A 17,858-nucleotide genomic window follows, 5' to 3' on the forward strand; every position below is an offset into this window, starting at 1 on the left:
AAATTGGATAGAGGTGCATATCATCATAAATTAAAAAGTTATGCATTTGAATTAACTTTATGTGTTGACTGATAATATCAATATTTTAGGAAATTTTATTTTTACAATTTTTCGTTATTTTTGTATTTTTCCACATGTGAAACTAAAACTTGATAACCTACATTCACAATAAATTAAAAATTATTTTATTATTAAAATTAAATATCATTCACAATTATACTTTTTTGGAAAACTCAAAATAAGATCTACAAATTTACAAAACATATAACCTAAATGAAATGAATTCATTTGACCCTTATAAGGTAAAGAAGTTGTTTGTTAGGTATGCCTTAAGATAGAATAATTGGAGCAATGGATTTGATCTAACTCTCTTCAATTAATTCATTCGTATAGAACTTCTCAAGCCTTAATCATTATGTTTTCAATTAAATATGTGATTTTAGACAAAACCATGATGTCCAAAGCTCATAACCCTCTATCATGGGATTTTACCTAAATTCTATTGTTTTGCATACTCACAATCATGCATAAAAACTACAAATGGGATAGATGATCTAGTTGTAAATGATGGTCAATTTTCTCCATTGGAGGAAGTTGAAAAAATGGTCGTTTTGTTTAAGAACTTTTTGTCAAAAAAGTTTTGTTGATGCACATAATTGTATGTCTCAACTCCCTAAAGTTAGTTCTCATAAGAGCAAGAAGTTTTAAACTTCATACAATAAAACAAGAACTTCAAATATATGATAGGATTGGAAAACAATGCATTAATTTTCTAATGTTGGTAAACCTCCTTCAAATTTTGGCTCTACTAGAACATGGAGGCTTACCTAAGGCACTACTTCTAAGGCATTACAAATTATAAGCATGCACCTTACCACAAACCATTACTAATACAAAGCTAATCGGAGTGCATAGCACCTTGCAACTTCAAAATTGACGAAACTCAAGTATCATCAAACTCGAGCTTTAGTATGATTTGTTGGTCTCACAAATACCACATAGATTGCCAATGTGACACATAAAGAATTGGTTGGTGTTCCATTAGATGGCTTTTAAAAATAAGAGTAGCTTGGACTCTCCTATTTGATGCAATATTAATAAATGTCCATTAGAAAGAGTAAAATATTTTCTATATTTTATCATGTTTAGACAAATTGTGCAACCTTAGACATTTTGGTACAATTTTTATCTACATTATACAGTCAAAATAAAACTAATTTATTTTGTTAATCTATTCATCAACTCTTATTGTTAATCTATTTACCAACTCTTATAAAATATCAACGAACTTTAATATCATATATTGTGATCCTATGGAATAAAAACCTTATTAATATACCATTTAAATATTTAAAATTTCCTATATTTTTTTCCCTGAATAGTGTCCCCAACACCATCCCTATCCCAGCAACTAAATGTAGCTTCAAAGAAAATCACCATTCTGTACTCGTACTTCGTCGCACAATTTTATATCTAATACTAAGCCCGACATAAATACTGGCCGATAGTACTTAAAATCAGAAATCGTATGAGAAAGTCGATACTAATCAAACAAATAGTGTGTATAGTTATCTACTCATAAAATTCCTTTCAGGATGCAATTGCCCGAAAAGGTAACATCTTCCCTCGTCTCATTATGTATGCTTTGAACAATTTGGTACCTAAATTTCCCGAAAAGCATGAAACATCTCAACATTTGTGCATTTCTTTAGACCTATGTATAAAATTAAATGTGTGCATTGTTGCTGTTGAAGGAGACTTTCAAGAATGGGGTGGAAACCATACATAGTGGCTACTAATACAACCTGCCATTTAAGAGGTTCCTCTGCTTTCATCAGGTACCTCCCTTTCAGACATCATGCAAGATTTAATCTTTCTATAGTTAATAGGCGTTTCCAAATAAACCACTTTACACACTCCAAATTATATTTAATCCTTAAAAACATGTACATTTCAAACCCACAAGTACCGGTCCCTGCAACTACCGTTAATTCGATGTGCAATACGTTACGAGCCTCTTTATCATCTTACTATTATCTGCAGGGAAATGCAAAGTTTCCCTACACAACTAATACAACAGAGTAGATTTTAATACGTTCATACTGTTAACAAAACAGTAATATGACGCCATAGTTGAAGAGTACGTACAATTCATTCAAAGAATTTGATCGTTCACATGCCAGAAGCCAGAAAAACATTGATAAATGGTTTCCCAAACATTACTTGGGATATCCTGCTGGAGGGTATCCTGAAGGAGGATATCCTTGAGGTGGATAGCTCTGATTTGGGTAACCATATGGTTGTGGATATGCAGGCTGTCCATAAGCTGGTTGAGAAGGATAAGAAGGAGCATATCCAACAGGAGGTGGTATAGCCTGATCAATGCGAGACATCTGTTGCATTGGAGGTGCTTGCATCACCCTTTCAACTGGTCCGAACTTGCCATCTCGTTTGTCCATTTCGACTTTGTGTTGTGTCTGCAGGCAGAACAATGCAAGTAATTAGACATACTTGTGTATGTATGCTGAATTAGACGCTTCTTTATTGCCGACTAGTAATGAATGACACACATACCTGCATGCATGCACAAACCCTGCAGAAAACATAAAACAATTCCCAGTTAAATTTGAAGCAATGATTTAAGCACATCCAATTAAGAGATTCAAGGGCACAAAATACATGCTTAAGCATATTCAATTAAGATTGTAATTTAATTTATCGTACGTGCAATAAACACCGTCTGATAAACAGTTCAACAATTGTGAAGCAGCTTGGATTTCATCACTGCCAACAATAGCTGCAATGATAGAGAAGATACAGGCCAGTTGTTGGAGGCACAACATGAACCCCTGCAATGCCATTAGATTTTATATCAACTATCAGAGTTGGAAAAATAAATCAAAAGAAAATAGTTGCTTCTGATAAAGTCAAGGAGGATATGGATAAGCTTCCAGTTGATCAGTTGATAATCATTGGTAAAAGCAATACAAATATGTTACTGCTTACAATGATAAAATTGTCACATGCTGTTGTTTGGATATTGAACTCATCTTGGAGGAGGAAGCGTGTGGAAGCAACAGAATTTCCAAAGCATAAGAACACCTGGCATACAAGGAAAGAATTAAGCCCCTAGAACTTATATAATGCAACAACACCTACTGAATAAGGATGAATGCAGATACATTACATGTGAGGTCAATTATGAGATAAAGAATACTGCACAAGAATTGGCAACAATGTACATTCTTGTGTAGCAACAAAAGCAATGATGTGTTTTCCTTTGTACGATCATTTGTAAAAAGTCTATTTTTTCTTTTCAAATGATATATCCAGGTAAATTCAATCTTGTATCAGTAATATTCTAGACTCACAATGTCTCTTGAATTACCGAAAGAAGAAAAAACACCACTTTCCAGCAAGTATACTAGGCACTTACATAAGAAAAACATATGCAAATTTACCCATTCAGCATTTCCTATTTGTAGCAAATTGGCTGGAGAAATATAATCATCAAAAAGGACATACAGTGTCTCTCACCCATAATATCTGCCATTGTATTACATCTCCAAAGCCTTCCAAAACCATGGAAAAATAAGGTTTAAGCAATGTTAATACAGAACAACCTTGACATCTCACCCTGTTTTTTCCAGGACCTAAGAAAGGAATAATAGAACGGGAGCATGCATTATTACTATTAGAACCCACAAATGGGGAGTTTTTCCCACTTCCTGCATCATCAGAAAAAGGGACAGAGTGTTCATGTTTTCAAGGATGCATGTGGAAATAATAACCTGCCCAAAATAACCCTGGACACAATAACCCCGCCATAATAACCCAAGGACAAAATAACCCAAGGTCATAATAACTTATCCCTTGAATCAAGAGACTTGCCTGCCCTATGAAAGAAAGTTTGATTTGATCAATGATGGAAAAAAATGAACATGTGATTGATTATGAAATAGAAAAATATCAACCTTATTAGAATATACAAATTTTAATTAATTACAAAGTAACACTATATTTAATATTAAAATATACCGTCAGATTTAATATTTTATAATTATATTCTAATCGTAACTAAATGTGATTAAAGGAATTGTTCTCCACTTACTCTCAAGTGTTCAGCAGAGTTTGCAAAAATAATGGTGTGATGCACAAACGAAAGCACAATATTTCTAAGCATCCAGAGAAAGATGATCTGGCTTGGTTGTCATTTTGTCAGCCCCACTACAAGAGAAATGACATTATGAAGTGGCATCTCTGATTATCAAAGAATTGAAATAATTAGGCTGCAAAATGTGGTTGAATTTAAGGGAAAACATTTCCAACAGAAAAAACAAAATCCTTGAATGTATGGAAAGGGGCATGTGTAAAGACAATGTCACACCTCAAGAAAATAGTACCAGAGCTCTAATAACAAACTTCCTAGAGGAAAGCCCAACTTCACAGCTCACTTGCAGGAATGATAATATGAAGGATAAAGGGCAACTGGATGTTGACATTTTCCAGTTCTTTTACACCATTGCATTGACTTGAATGTTGCTGGATGGAGAAGCAGATTAGAAGTCCAGAATAGCTATAAGCCCAACTTAAAGCTTTCTGTAGCTATTATTAACCTTAAAAAGACTAAACTAAAACTAGAAAGGATAAGTTCTCTGAACCTGACTGAGAATTTGAGACTAGTGCGATGCCCTGACAGATTTTGGTGACTCTACCAAGGAAAGAAGCGAAGTGTTTGTGCTTTATTTTCCCAGACATCTAAAGGTACATCCAATGGGATGGAGGTTGGCGACTCTGTTGGATTAAAGATCTTGGAAGGATGGTCTGGTACCAGGCAACCTATACTGACAATCAAAGAGATTATTGCTGTAGATGATAGGATAGTGATACCAAATTCCTTTTGGAATAGTATTAAAGAAAGTCTTTCTGAAGGTGAAAAGAAAATGTTTACAGTTAAATCCTTCAGGATGTAATTCCCCATTTGTTGCCAGCATCAGAATTTCAGGGATTAGCCTAATATTGGATCCTCGCAGGGTAATAAGGATGGTTAGAGGGTTTTATGAGGATTGATTCATCTTCAACATTCAGAGATTTTTGGTTTTGGCCTTCGTTCGATATCTTTTGGACTCCATTTGCTATACTTACTATGTATAGTAAGTCAGGTGTAATAGAGATGGACCCTTTCTATTTTTAGAAATTGTATTTGGTCACATGGAAATTATGAGGAGAGATTCCTATTTCAGACGGCATGACAATCAGACAAGTATTTCAAGAGATATTAAAGTTCAAGTGACTTAAATGATTTATTTAAATATTTTGATGTTATTATAAAGTTAGATAAGTCACTTTATGACAAAATGACTTAAGTGACTAAAAGACAAAATAGTCTTTTATCCCACATTGCTAAGTTGTCCGTACCTCTCCTCTTTTCGAAGTTAAAGAGGAAGGCATTCGCAGTGGGATTGGAACAACGAATATATGTCATTTTTACAAATCCTAAAAGGTTGCTTAGATGGGACTGGATTTTTGTAAGGATGAAACCCCTTAAGGAAAAGTGTGAGACTGGACGCAAACCTAGTGCCTCTCGGTTTACTAACAGATTAGAATTTGATTTGGTATTTGGAGGTTAGGCAAGAAGTTGAAATTACTGAATATCAGGGAGAGAATCTGATCAGTGGTTGGTATTAGCTTCTACAGAATACCAGTTTGAAGTTGGTCGGCATTCCCATGCTGAAGGTTTTGATAAAGTTCATGTAAGTGTAATCTTCACCCTCTTAGATTTACTCACTGGCAGCGTGCTTTCCCTTCAGAGGTGTTCACAGGATAATGAGACTCAGACAACCAGCGTAGCACACTTCAACAGTGAAAGACTTGCACGTGAATATTATCGTTTTCTCAGAGTTGGTTGTAGAGTGTGGTTAACAGGAACAGTGGCAGCAATGCGGGAGTTTTTGAACAGTGGACGTTTTGACAGTTGGAGAAATGAGACTACGGCTGAAGATGATCACGGGGAGAGTTTCTAAATGTTCGCGGCATTTATGATTGGTAGATGCATTGGTACTATTTTCCTCCACAGCCTGGGTCGGCCCCTTCATCAGCATGGGTTGGCAGAATAAAACACAGTAGCAGGCGGCAGATTGATGGAGTGCCTGGGAGTGGTAACAGGCTGAGAATTCTGCAGACTTAAACTCTCTTAACGGCATCCATCTTTAATTCGGGTCTGTTCACCTTATACTCATTTTGCATCATTTATATTGCTTGTTTGCTAATGTTGTAAAGACTATCTTTCAACCTCAGTATGTAGCTTAAAGAGCATTGATTTCTGTCATGAATATTATGGCATGAACATTGAATTCTCAGTTCAGTTTCTAATCCCGATTTGCTGGGAGTTCTGGCATCTTTGGTTGGTATAATCATTTCATAGCATTGATTTCGAGGAAACAGTTTAAATGATGATACAATAAGAATTTTGCTCAAGAACTTGTTTACATAACAACTGTTTGACGAAATCCTTGTTAGTCAAAATTCAATTATTTTAATCCGAATCCAGCAGAGAATATTACACAGAAGATTACAAGTCTAAGATTCTAATAAGAAGTCTGCATCATACATTTCAAATGCTTAAAAAACTTGAAAGAAATTATTTTTGCTACGGGTTCAAACAGAAAAGTCTATGTTGCTCAAAAGAATCAGAAAATAATGATATTCCTGATATATCCCATTTTCATGATTCTTACAGCTTCTCTCCTTGATCAATGAGACTTCTATACAAGCATTAGTTGAACAGCCTGAATTTTCAGTGCCTTGTAAAAAAGGCCATCGTTGTGGATTTTGCCAAGAAAGATTGACATTTAAATACTGAACAATCTTCCACTACCACAATCAGAAAATAGGCAAACAAGAATTGTTAATCATTAATTTCTTATCCCCCCCTGAAATGGAAGTCTTTTTCTTTGAAAGTACTCAGGAAGATTCAATAATTTGTCTGATGGGAAGAAATGTTGAAGATCAAATTGAAAAAGAACTCAAAGACAGATCATCAACAACCATTTTCAGACTCTGTGCAACATAAATACAAAGCTTTAAGATTTCTTGGAGGGCACAATGGAAAGATCTGCTGCAAGTAAAGGAAACGATGTATGCACACTCGATAACTGCTCAAAAAGAGAGTTTTTGTTATGAAAATGACAGATCAAGGAATGAAAAGGAAAAAAGAACATGTTGAGGATATTAAAGAAGGTTATGAAAACAATGAGGAACTACCAGCTGACAGTTAGCACCAGGCTGACATTTATCAGCTAAATCAGGAAAGCAGTTGTTTGCATGATAACGAGGTATTTATCCCAAATCGGTATCTTGAAGCTTGAGACAATGACTTCTTATGTGGATGTCGATATGATATTGTACTTTTCCCTTTATTGGCCATGGAATTAAATAGCTCCACTGCGGAAATCGAAATCAATACAGTTAGTGATGACTCTTGTGACAGTGATGTTCACATTAAACAAAATACAAATGGCATCATGTTTGTGCCTGCGTTAACTCATAAATCAAAAGCTTTTACTTTTAATGTTAATGAAGAAACATCAAAGAGAGATGCAATCAATATAAAAGGTGAAGAACAGTTTGAAGATCAAAGTAACATGGACACTAATGTAAAAGTTAAAAGATGCTCATGATGAAGCTGCATAGAGCTTTGTGGATCACACTAAAAGTAAAAGACGTGTGAGTGAACATTTGTACACTGTGAGTGAACATTTGTAGACACTAATTCTTTCTTGAAGCTTGAGACAATGACTTCTTATGTGGATATGATATTGTACTTTGCCCTTTATTGGCCATGGAATTAAATGGCTCCACTCCAGATATCGAAATCAATACAGTTAGTGATGACTCTTGTGATAGTGATGTTCACATTAAACAAAATAGAAATGGCGTCATGTTTGTGCCTGTGTTAACTCATAAACCAAAAGCTTTTACTTTTAATGTTAATGAAGAAACATCAAAGAGGATGCAATCAGTATAAAAGGTGAAGAACAGTTTGAAGATCAATGTAACATGGACACTAATGTAAAAAGATGCTCATGATGAAGCTGCATAGAGCTTTGTGGATCACACTAAAAGTAAAAGACATATGAGTGAACATTTGCAGACACTACTTCTTTCTTTAGACATGGATGCATTTACCTCTGAGGATATTGAAAACATGCACTGACTGATGAAGCTGAAAAGGTCAAAAGTCAATTCAATGTGAAAGAAACTGAACAATCCAATCTTTTTACTTGTTATTTCAGTTTCTTGATAACCATCATGAAGAGGAAATGCTACGAGAGACCGTAATTAATTATCCCACTTTCAAATAATTCTCTTTCAAGGATGAAATTATCAAACTCCTGTAGCTTCATCAATCCAGAGCTGATCTGATAGACTGGACACATCAGATGAAGATAGAAATGAAAATTTGGGTAGTCAGATGTCTTATTTTAGTGAAGAAGCGAATGATTCATCTTCTCACGATGTTTATATTCAAAGATAGAATCGAAAGTCTTTCACTGATTGTTCCTTTGTGCAAACAAGAGCCTCTTATAATCAGACATGAACCTATGCTTCTGGAATATGATATTCAGAAATTAGAAGTCAGCATATTAGTTTGGTTATGAGATCAAGATTAAAGTAAATATAGCTAAATTTGCAGTACCACAAACGTACTATATCAATTTACTCCAAGCTGCATAATAAGAAACAACAGATTTGTGTCCCCTCACATGGATGTCCCTTATCACACACTTCAAATGGCACCTTTGCTGACAATGTATTTGCCAAGTTGTTGTAAACAAACTCCACTTGTGCCAGCATAGTCACTAAATAGGCTTATCTCTGTATAACCCTGTCAATTACAAATTATTTTTGCCTTGTACTCTGGTAACATAACTCTTTTCCTAAGGGGTTCATTTGCTTCAGTTTATAACAGAATTTACCATAATAATAAAGAAAACATGCATTATCTTCCAAGGAGTCCAACAACTGATGCATCTGAGAGAAAATTATTCTCGAATTGAATGACTGAATCTAATTTTCTGAATAGCAACAAAACCCTAAATCTGTCCCTTAATTTGCTGCAACAAAATAACAGGAAGAGAAGAAACAATGGCACCTTAGTCGTGCTTGTATCATAAACTGTACAACTCAGGAAGATGCGCCTGCTGCTGTTGGAGCCTTCACTCAATACCCCAACACTAGGCACTGCTTTGTTCTGGAGCATTGAGTTTGTATGCTGCTTTACTCATGTTCTTCCCCTCCCTCTGTGACTGATTTTTCTGTGATCCCAAAATCTGGTTTGATGTTACATGGGTTTGTGACAGTATTCTCCAACAACCACTTTAACAGTGCCCCGCCAAGTCACAATTCTGTATATGCCAAGGATGAAATCCATATAACATCAGTTAAAAACTTAATGAATCCTCCATTAAGACTGGGTGGACCAAACAGCAAGTCATGGCTCTTGAACAAGTTTGAAAGTGCATCTCAATAAATTGCTTAAGACCGTCAATACAGAATGGTCTGCTACAGGACGTATACTTCATGTTCCCTGTTTGTCACATTCACATTGCTAACACTAAAAGTTCTCATGCCAAGGGATTAAGAGAAAACTGTTCCAACTCTACCAGTGAACTCCATAACAATGTCAGTCCATTCCTATAACAGAGTCTTCCATCTCCCAAGCTCTTTCTAAGCACACATACTCTCAAGAGTCCCAACATTCATTAGCTCCAACCACAGGGAGAGGAGATCAGTCTCAAGCAAACATAATGAGAACTTGGCACTTTACATAGGGAGTTCGTCCCTCAACTGGATGCTGTTCCATACAGAATAGAAATAACCAGACCAGCTACACAAACCAGGTGGAAGAAAAAGTATAGAAAAAATCTATTGCGAGACGAATACCTCCGCAAATTTCAGAAAGTCGGCCTTTGTTTGAGCTCAAGGGAAGAATTTAATCCATCACTGTTTGAGTGCTCGGAATTCATTTCCAATCAAAAATATAATAATCCACTCCAAAAACACATCTCAAGCAGATTAAGGAACCTTAAAACTGAACCTTCAAAAAATCTATATAATTTAGTTATCTTAAGAAGCTAAGATAAATTTTATTCACCCTCTAATAAGATTTCAAAATGAATAAAAATAGACTTCAATATCTTTGCAGTTTGGAGTCTTGACTCTATAGAGACTTCACAACGTTACTTGCAGAAACAATGTGAAATACCTGAAATAATATTTCCAACCTGAATTGAGTTTTCCATCCAATTCAAGAGTAGTCCCAAGGGTTACCCTCCTCGGGAAACTAAAACTGAAATAAGAAGCTCTCAAAGCTCTTCCAAAAGAAATTCATAAAACCAAGCATAAACAGAACGAGCCTCTCATTCTTCTTTTACAACCAACTGCAGAGACTTTTGGCGTTCCCCCTACTTGTCTCTTCATTTCCCTTTCTTTTGTTTATTATATTTCCCCTCTTTTCATTTGATTTGAACTTAAGGAAATGACAATAAAGTGACTTAATTAACTTTTCACTAAACTCACCATTAAGTCACTTTAATATTTTGTTAAATTAAATAAATAACACTATATTTATGATTTACTTTTGAGGGATAATATTAATTAATTAAATTATTTACATTCATGACCTTATTAAAAACTTATATTCCAAGGTCACATTAGAAGTGGATGATCGCATTATTAGGGAACATTACAATCTCTTACCAAACATTTAAGAACATTGTGAAGGCTCCATTTGATAGGTTTTCCTCCTACCAAAAACTTAAGCACATTGCGGAAGCTCCAATTAACAATGTCTATGTGTCTATTCCTAAGGGAATGATATGTAGAGATTCAATTGAGTTGTTTGTCTGTTATATTTTACAAAGTGCACCAAAACTAGCTAGAACACTCTGTGTCACAATCTAATGTGACACTACCTAGCAACACGACGAATTCAATCAACCTATCTCCTTGAAGGACAAGTCTGTGTTACATGTGTCATTCAACTTCTCACAAGAAATAAGTATGCCTTCTTAGAAAACTTGTCCACTATTATAAAGATAGTCATTGCTCCTCAAAGTATCTGACGATCCATCGACAATATTCATGAATTATTCCATCCACAATCTACCTAGCATGTACAATGACTTGTCCAACATAGTGTACAAACTTCAGCAATTAGTTTGGAAAATCTTGTATTAGAGTTAAATCTCTTTATTTTTGTTTCTCTCACTTCCGTAGATTTACTTCTATTTCTAATGGTCACTCTTCTTCTATGTTTCCATATTCTCTCTCTATTCAATATGGAAACTCTCTCTCTCTTTAAAATGTTTTTGTTTTTCTCTTTGTTCATTATAGAAACATTCTTGTGTATACTTGTATATATAGATCATTATTTTACCATAATATCTTGCACCTCTCCTAAAATTCACACACATCTTTGTAGAAACTTGATCAAAAATACCTTCCTCCAGCATGAACTATGTTTTGTTTACGCAAAAGTGTCCATTGGTCACCTTTGTGCCACTCTCTAATGTCATTCTTCCTCATGTAATTTTGCAAGATGCACAATTGTCACCTCCCAATTTCCTAAACAAGTATCTCTCTTGTGCAAAGTACTCCACATATGGGCCTTGATCTCCAACCTAGGGCTCTATACATGTGTGCTATGTATTTCAAAATGTGACTACACAATTCAAATCCTTCATCGCCTTCATACACACTAGTTCAATCATCATTTTAGAGAAGTATGCTCACCTCATTCTTAACAAATCTAGCACGTACAATGGCTTGTATAACAAAGTGTTCAAGCTTCAGCAATTCATTTGGAAAGCCTTGCACCTCTCCTGAAACTCACGCACATCTTTGTGCAAACTTGGTCAACAATACCTTCCTCCAACATGGACTATGTTTTATTTACACGAGTGTCCATTGGCACCTTTATGCCACTCTCTAATGTTGTTCTTCCTCAATGTAATTTTGCAAAACGCACAATTGTCACCTCCTAATTTCTTGAACTATCCCTCTCGTGCAAAGTACTCCTCATATGGGCCTCGATCTCCAATCTAGGGTTCTATACATGGGTGCTATGTATTGCAAAATGTGACTTTACATCATTCAAATCCTTCATCACCTTTCTGTGCACGATAGTTCAATCATCATTTTAGACGATTATGCCACCCTCATTCTTAATGAATCTACAACCTTCTTTGTCTTGCTTAGATGATGATTTAATACAAAAGAGTAACCCTACAAATATTACACCTACTTCATGTACCAATGGTTAAGCTTGCTTAATTTTTGATAGGATTCAATATCTGGTGGTTTGTAAGCAACACAAATTCTGATTGTAGCAAGTAATATCTCTACTTGTGTAGAACTTGCGATACATGATTAGATCACAGAATTGTTTGGTCATAGGCAAATTATCATTGTTTAGCTAAAACTTTTCGCTGAAACACATGAATGGTTCACCCTCCTAAATCAATTTCTCAACAACTATCATTTCCCTAGAACTTAAAAACTTAACTATGCTGGATTTTTTATAAAACTTCAACACCTAGTAGATTGTGAGAAACACAGATCTCAATAGTAGCAAGTAATATCTCTACTTGTGTATGCTTGTACTAGAGCATAAAATTCTTGGTCATAGGCAAATTATCATTGTCTAGACCTAAACTTTTGTTAAAATACATGATTGATTCACCCTTCTAACTCAATTTAACAACTATCGTTTCACTAGCATCACAATTGACTTGGAATGGCTTTCCAAGTTTTGGGTGCATAAGTACAAGCTCCTTTGACACCTTCGAGAGCATGAGACTCCTAGTAATAGTATTCATTTACTCAAAGCTGACTTTTCAAACGTACTGCATCAAGGGTACACAGAAATCACTAAAATTCCTAATGAACTTCAAACAAAAAATTCCAATCCACAGAAATTTCAAACCTTCATTGGTACACATCACTCAATTGTATGGACCTCCTCCATATTCACCTACAACCCACCTTAAGATATCAAAAATCTCAAATATGATAGCTACTTCATCAGCAAGCATTTTCTCAATTTCACCAACACTTGTATTCCAATGAGAATACCCATGAAAGAGCGCATCTCAAGAGGCGGCTTATAGCTCTCTATCTATGACGTGCAAAGGTACAAATGGTAATATGGTGCCTCTCAAATGAACCAAGCTATGCAACCCTTGCAAGGTGCACTTTAGAATGAGAGATTCAAAGATGGGAGCAAGAGTACTAGCATCCAAGAATCACAATGCAAAGCTACACTAACATGAAATGCAAGATGCAAGCTAAGCTAATCAAATATGAAGAGTTACAAGTCTTCCTACTTAAGCTATGTGAGCTACTCTAAAGCATAAAAGAAAGGTAAACTAGCTTTGCCATGAAACTACTATGAGAATGCAAGTATGAAATGCAAGTGCAAGAATGCTCCAAGTCTTGAAAGCTCCAAAGTCACCTAGAAATCCAAACCCAAACCTGGAATTAGATCGTCAAGCAATGTGAGACATTCATGGAAAACATCTACCTAGCATCCATTAAACAATTAATTATACATCCTTTAGCAACAAGAAAACTTATTCTCTATTTGTTCAAGCCTAACTACTATTGCATAAAAATCCTATAATTCTCCCACCTACTTGACAAACTCCTTTGTTCGCAACACATTGCCCTTCTCTATCTCCTCATCCTCCTTCATGGGAAGTAACTCAAACTTGTTCCCATACTTCTTGACAGTGATAGCATTCTGTACATTTTGATCATATTGCCACTACATTCTTAATAACAACTGACAGTCATCTACTAAAGTAATGTCACACCCTGCCTCATCTCTATATCCTCCAATACAAAATGCAATGATGATGCAAACCCAGGACCGACTAGACACTCTTGACGACCGTAGAGGGATCTAAGAACAAGGAGTCTGAATTTAGAAACCAGTGTGATTGTGAACACTCTCACCACACTCACTCAAACAGACAAGAACAAGAAATGGAGCACTCTCACCATACATAGACCCATAAAGGAAAACATTCTGACCACAAGGTTCATAGCATGGGGGGAATCATGACCGAGGACATGAAAAAGGTCAAACCACCTCAATTTGAGAGACCAGCATCTAGGGAAGTGGCAAAAGCTTGGCTAATAGGTATAGAAAAGTACTTTGAAATCCAGGACTATAATGAGGTAGAGAAAGTAATGAGGGGATCTTACCAGCTAACAGGGGAAGTTGTCAGTAGGTGGGAGAGCAAGAAAGTAGAGTTAAGATTAACTCGAACATAAATTACCAAGTCACGATGGAATATCTAATTCATCGTCACAGAAGTTGGATCAATTGTTCACAATGATGATGCAGCACTAGGATTGACTAGACACTCTCGACAACCGTAGAGGGGTCCAAGAACAAGGAGTCCGAATTTAGAAACCAGTATGATTGTGAACACCACCACACTCACTCAAACAAACAAGAACAAGAAATGGAGCACTCTCACCACACATAGACGCATAAAGGAAAACATTCTGACCACAAGGTTCATAACACAGGGGAATCATGATCGAGGGCATGAAAAAGGTTAAACCACCTCAATTTGACAGACCAGCATCTAGGGAAGTGGCAGAAGCTTCGCTAATAGGTATAGAAAAGTAATTTGAAATCCAGGACTGTAATGAGGTAGAGAAAGTAATGAGGGGATCTTACCAGCTAATAGGGGAAGCTGTCAGTTGGTGGGAGAGCAAGAAAGTAGAGTTAAGATTAACTTGAACGTCAACTACTAGGTCACAATTTGTTCAACTCTTTAAGAAGAGGTGGCTCCCATAGTTATTCTATGAACAGAAGGTAGCTGAATTCCAAGACCTTAGACAAAGGGACAAATCGGTGCATGAGTACATCGAAAAATTTAACAAGTTGTTAAAGTATACACCTGAGTTGCAAGACAACAAGACATACCAGCTCCGGAAATACATCATGGGACTCAACAACAAGATAGGAGGACCCATGGACATGCTTTGCCCAATTTCCACTAAGGAGGCATATGAGAAAGCAATCCGTCAAGAATAAAATTAAAAAGGGATGATTCAATTAGGGATTAAAAACAAGGAAAGGACAGATGGAACCGTAATCAAAAGTTCCACAAACGCAAATCAGAAAAGGAGTCATTCATTGATCGGACTGACAAGAAGGGCAAAAGTAGTGCTTATGAGAATCAGGATAACAAAAAAGGACAAGCGAGTGGTCAGAAGAGTACTAGACCAGCAAACAAGGCAGGAGAGAAAAAAGGACCCCTTGGTAGACGCTTTACATGTGGTGGCGAACATTATGCCAACCAATGCCCACAAAGGAACCAGAATGCCCAGCACAGAAAACTCCACTCCCAAGCCAACAGAATGCATTTCAACAAAGGATTCACGCAGTAGTGAATGACAAACAAGCAAATTTTCAGGGGGCACCAATAGAAATTACAAGTACACTCTATGGAAACTCTGTATCCATTCTTATAGATAGTGGAGCCACAAAAATTTTCATTAGTCCTAGAATCATAAGTCGGTTTTTGAAATGAACTAGGTTCATGGGGAAACCCTGGACTGTGGAATATGCAAACCAGTCCAAAGCTCGAGTAGAGCAATGTTTGTTAGAGGCCAAGTTGGAATTTTCAGGGTTTTCTACTAAAGTCAACTTATATGTAGCACCTTTAGGCTCATACAATATCATTCTAGGAATCAAATGGTTGTGGCACCACAAGGCTCAAGTGGATTGTTTCACAAAAAGGGTGGAATGTATTGATGACCAGGGCAAAACCGTAGTCATACAAGGAGTTAAGCAGGATGTGAGACCCCAACAACTTTCGACATCCCAACTTAGGAGTGAAAAGAAGGGTTGCTTGCTATTCATGGTCAAAATGGAAGAGGTGGCAGGACCCGTTGAAGTCATTCACTCAAGTGAACACATAATCTTTGATATGGGAGTCGCAGCAAATCAAGAGCAAAAGGAAACACTCAAGGAAAAGTACCCTTTCTTAAGGGATTTCAAAGATGTTTTTCCCAAGGACTTACCCAGGATGCCCCTAAAACGGGTATTTGACTTCTCCACTGACCTAATACCCAAGGCCAAACCTATATTGAAGGCACCATATCGAATGACTATAGCTGAGTTAGTTGAACTTAAGGCACAACTTCAGGAATTATTAGATAAAGGTTTGATCAAAACTAGTTTTTCACCCTTGGGGGCACCAGTATTCTTTGTGAAGAAAGACAGAACTTTGAGACACTACCAGTAGGTTCTGAAAGATGAAGGCATCCATAAAACAACCTTCAGAACTTGGTACGGTCATTACGAGTTCATTGTCCTTCCTTTTGGATTGACTAATGCACCAGCTACCTTTATTAACTTAATGAACGATATCTTTCATGATTGTTTGGACAAATTTAATCTGGTGATTCTTGATGACATTCTTATCTATTCAAAAGACGAGGAAGAACACCTACAACATATACACTTTGTTCTTCGATGCCTAAGAGAACATAAATTATATGGGAAATCGTCAAAATGTGCATTCTTTTGACAGGAAATCCAATACCTTGGCCATATAATATCCAAAAACAGAATAGTCATTGATCCTGCCAAGATTAAAGCTATAGCAGAATAGTTGGCACCTAGGAGCATTCAGGAGGTCAAAAGCTTCATGGGTCTAGCCGAATACTACTGGAAACTCGTCCTAAATTTCTCACAAGTTTCCTTTCCATTTACTTCCCTTCAACAAAAGGGTAAGAGGTGTGAATGGACAAGCAAGTGTCAACGGGCCTTTGAATTACTCAAGGAAAAACTAACTATTGCTCCGATTTTAAAGGTGTCAGACCCCGAAGGACAATTAGTTGTGGTTACAGATGTATCGAGCGAAGGACTTGGTACAGTACTCATGCAAGATGGGCATGTAATAGCATTTGAATCACAAAAACTCAAAAATTATGAGGGCAATTATGCACCTCATGATTTAGAACAAGCTGCCATAGTTCATGCACTACAAAAATGGAGACACTATCTAATGGGGAAAACATTTGAGTTGAGATCAGACCATCAAGGGTTGAAGTATATCTTTACTCAACCAAATTTGAACGCACGACAAAGGCGGTGGCTAGTACTGATCTTGGATTTTGATTTTGAAATCAGTTATATAAAAGGGAAAGAAAACAAGGTAGTTGATGCCTTGAGTCGAAGGTGTCATGTGACTGCCATGACATCCATTCAGACAAATTTCAAACAGCAAATTGTAGCAGGGTATTGCAATGATAAATACTAGAATCAAGTTAAAAAGGCACTGCAAGAGAATCCCCAAGATCACTATTATGACGAATTCTACTTCGAAACAGATGGGACGCTCAGATTTCAAGGGTGGATATACATTCCCGACTCCCCGGAATTAAGGAACCTAGTTTTCCATGAAACTCATGCAGCACCGTACTCCGAGCATCCGAGGGTTAGAAAGTTATTAGCAGATATCTGACCTTTGTACTTCTGGAAGGGTATGAAGAGGGATGCAACCAAGTTTGTGGCATACTCCACAAGCATGCCATTCCCGTATGGAAGTGGCAAATCATCAGTATGGATTTCGTTCAAGGGCTACCTATGTTACAAAATAAACACAACATGATATTAGTAGTCATAGATAGACTTTCCAAAGTAGCCCATTTTATTCCAAGTAACCTAACCGATGGAGCCCAAGTTATCACACGCAAATTTGTGCAAGAAATATTTAGGCTCCATGGCATACCAAAAAAGATAATTTCATATCAAGACGCTCGGATGA

General features: G+C 36.5%; 1 protein-coding gene across 4 annotated transcripts in view; it reads right to left on the bottom strand.

Moving 5' to 3' along the window:
* Positions 1 to 1,892: 1,892 nt before the first annotated feature.
* Positions 1,893 to 17,858, bottom strand: part of LOC149542852 (uncharacterized) — a 54,005-nt gene continuing 38,039 nt past the window's right edge. For all 4 annotated transcript variants that reach the window (XM_089797747.1, XM_089797746.1, XM_089797748.1 and 1 more), the window contains exons 6-9: positions 3,007 to 3,102; positions 2,725 to 2,849; positions 2,575 to 2,593; positions 1,893 to 2,477 (exon numbers count right to left, since the gene is read on the bottom strand). In XM_089797747.1, coding sequence (XP_089653873.1) covers positions 2,220 to 2,477; positions 2,575 to 2,593; positions 2,725 to 2,849; positions 3,007 to 3,102 — 498 coding nt within the window. In that variant the 3' untranslated portion in view covers positions 1,893 to 2,219. The remainder of the gene's footprint in view (positions 2,478 to 2,574; positions 2,594 to 2,724; positions 2,850 to 3,006; positions 3,103 to 17,858) is intronic.

Source organism: Cupressus sempervirens, chromosome 8 (genome assembly GCF_028749045.1).
Source record: "Cupressus sempervirens isolate cs-2001-9-10 chromosome 8, ASM2874904v1, whole genome shotgun sequence".
Lineage (NCBI taxonomy): Eukaryota > Viridiplantae > Streptophyta > Pinopsida > Cupressales > Cupressaceae > Cupressus > Cupressus sempervirens.